Source organism: Trichinella spiralis (assembly GCF_000181795.1).
Source record: "Trichinella spiralis strain ISS 195 chromosome Unknown Scfld2887, whole genome shotgun sequence".
Classification (NCBI taxonomy): domain Eukaryota; kingdom Metazoa; phylum Nematoda; class Enoplea; order Trichinellida; family Trichinellidae; genus Trichinella; species Trichinella spiralis.
The window spans coordinates 1-871 of NW_003529826.1; the positions used below are offsets into that span (position 1 = coordinate 1).

Below are 871 nucleotides of genomic sequence, written 5' to 3' on the forward strand. Positions count from 1 at the left end.
AAAAACCTTAAAGTAAGAGTGATTTTGTGTTTTTAATAAACAAACAAATTTTGGAATAATTTATTGGGTTAAAAAAAACTGGTGGAAAAGGCTGAAAGAGGGGGGCAAGGGAAAAAACCCTCTCCCATATCCGCAAAATTCGGTTTCCCCGCCTTTTTTCCCCCCAGCACAAATCATTTGTTTGGAAAACTTCCAGGTTGAACCACTAACAGTCAAAAGGGTCCAATTTGCCAGTTTATGTTATATAAAAGGAGTGAAACATTTTTTTTTTGCTCTCCAGGTGGAGAGGTGTTTCGAAGTAAAAAATGGGCGGGGTACTAAAGCAAACCCGCTTCGCAAAAAGTACTGGGGGGAAAAACCCCCCACCGTAAAGCAATTGGGCCCACTAAAGCGGGCTCGGGATGATTGCCCCCAATGCTGATAGGAGTAAAGAGACCACATCGCTATCGTCCAGGGACAGTGGCTCTTCGTGAAATTCGGCGTTATCAAAAAAGTACAGAACTGTTGATCAGAAAGCTGCCATTCCAGCGTTTGGTTCGGGAAGTTGCTCAAGATTACAAAACTGAGTTGCGATTCCAATCGTCAGCAGTTTTAGCTTTACAAGAAGCGGCTGAAGCTTACCTGGTTGGCCTGTTCGAAGACACAAACTTGTGTGCTATTCACGCAAAACGTGTCACCATTATGCCAAAGGATGTTCAGTTGGCTCGTCGTATACGGGGTGAACGCGCCTAACTTTGTTAAGCCTATTTTGTTCATAATCCAACGGTCCTTTTCAGGACCACTTCAATCTGTTTTCATCAGCTACATTCCATTGATTAAGCATCATTTTTCTGAGAAATTAAATATTTAAATGAATTCAAATTCTAAGGTT

At 41.8% G+C, this 871-nt stretch overlaps 1 protein-coding gene across 1 annotated transcript; it reads left to right on the forward strand.

Annotated features, from left to right (window-relative positions):
* The first annotated feature begins 414 nt into the window (after positions 1-414).
* On the forward strand, positions 415-732 carry Tsp_15549 (histone H3, embryonic). The gene has a single exon (XM_003368213.1). The coding sequence runs from the start codon at positions 415-417 to the stop codon at positions 730-732; it is 318 nt and encodes a 105-aa protein (XP_003368261.1).
* Positions 733-871: the final 139 nt, after the last annotated feature.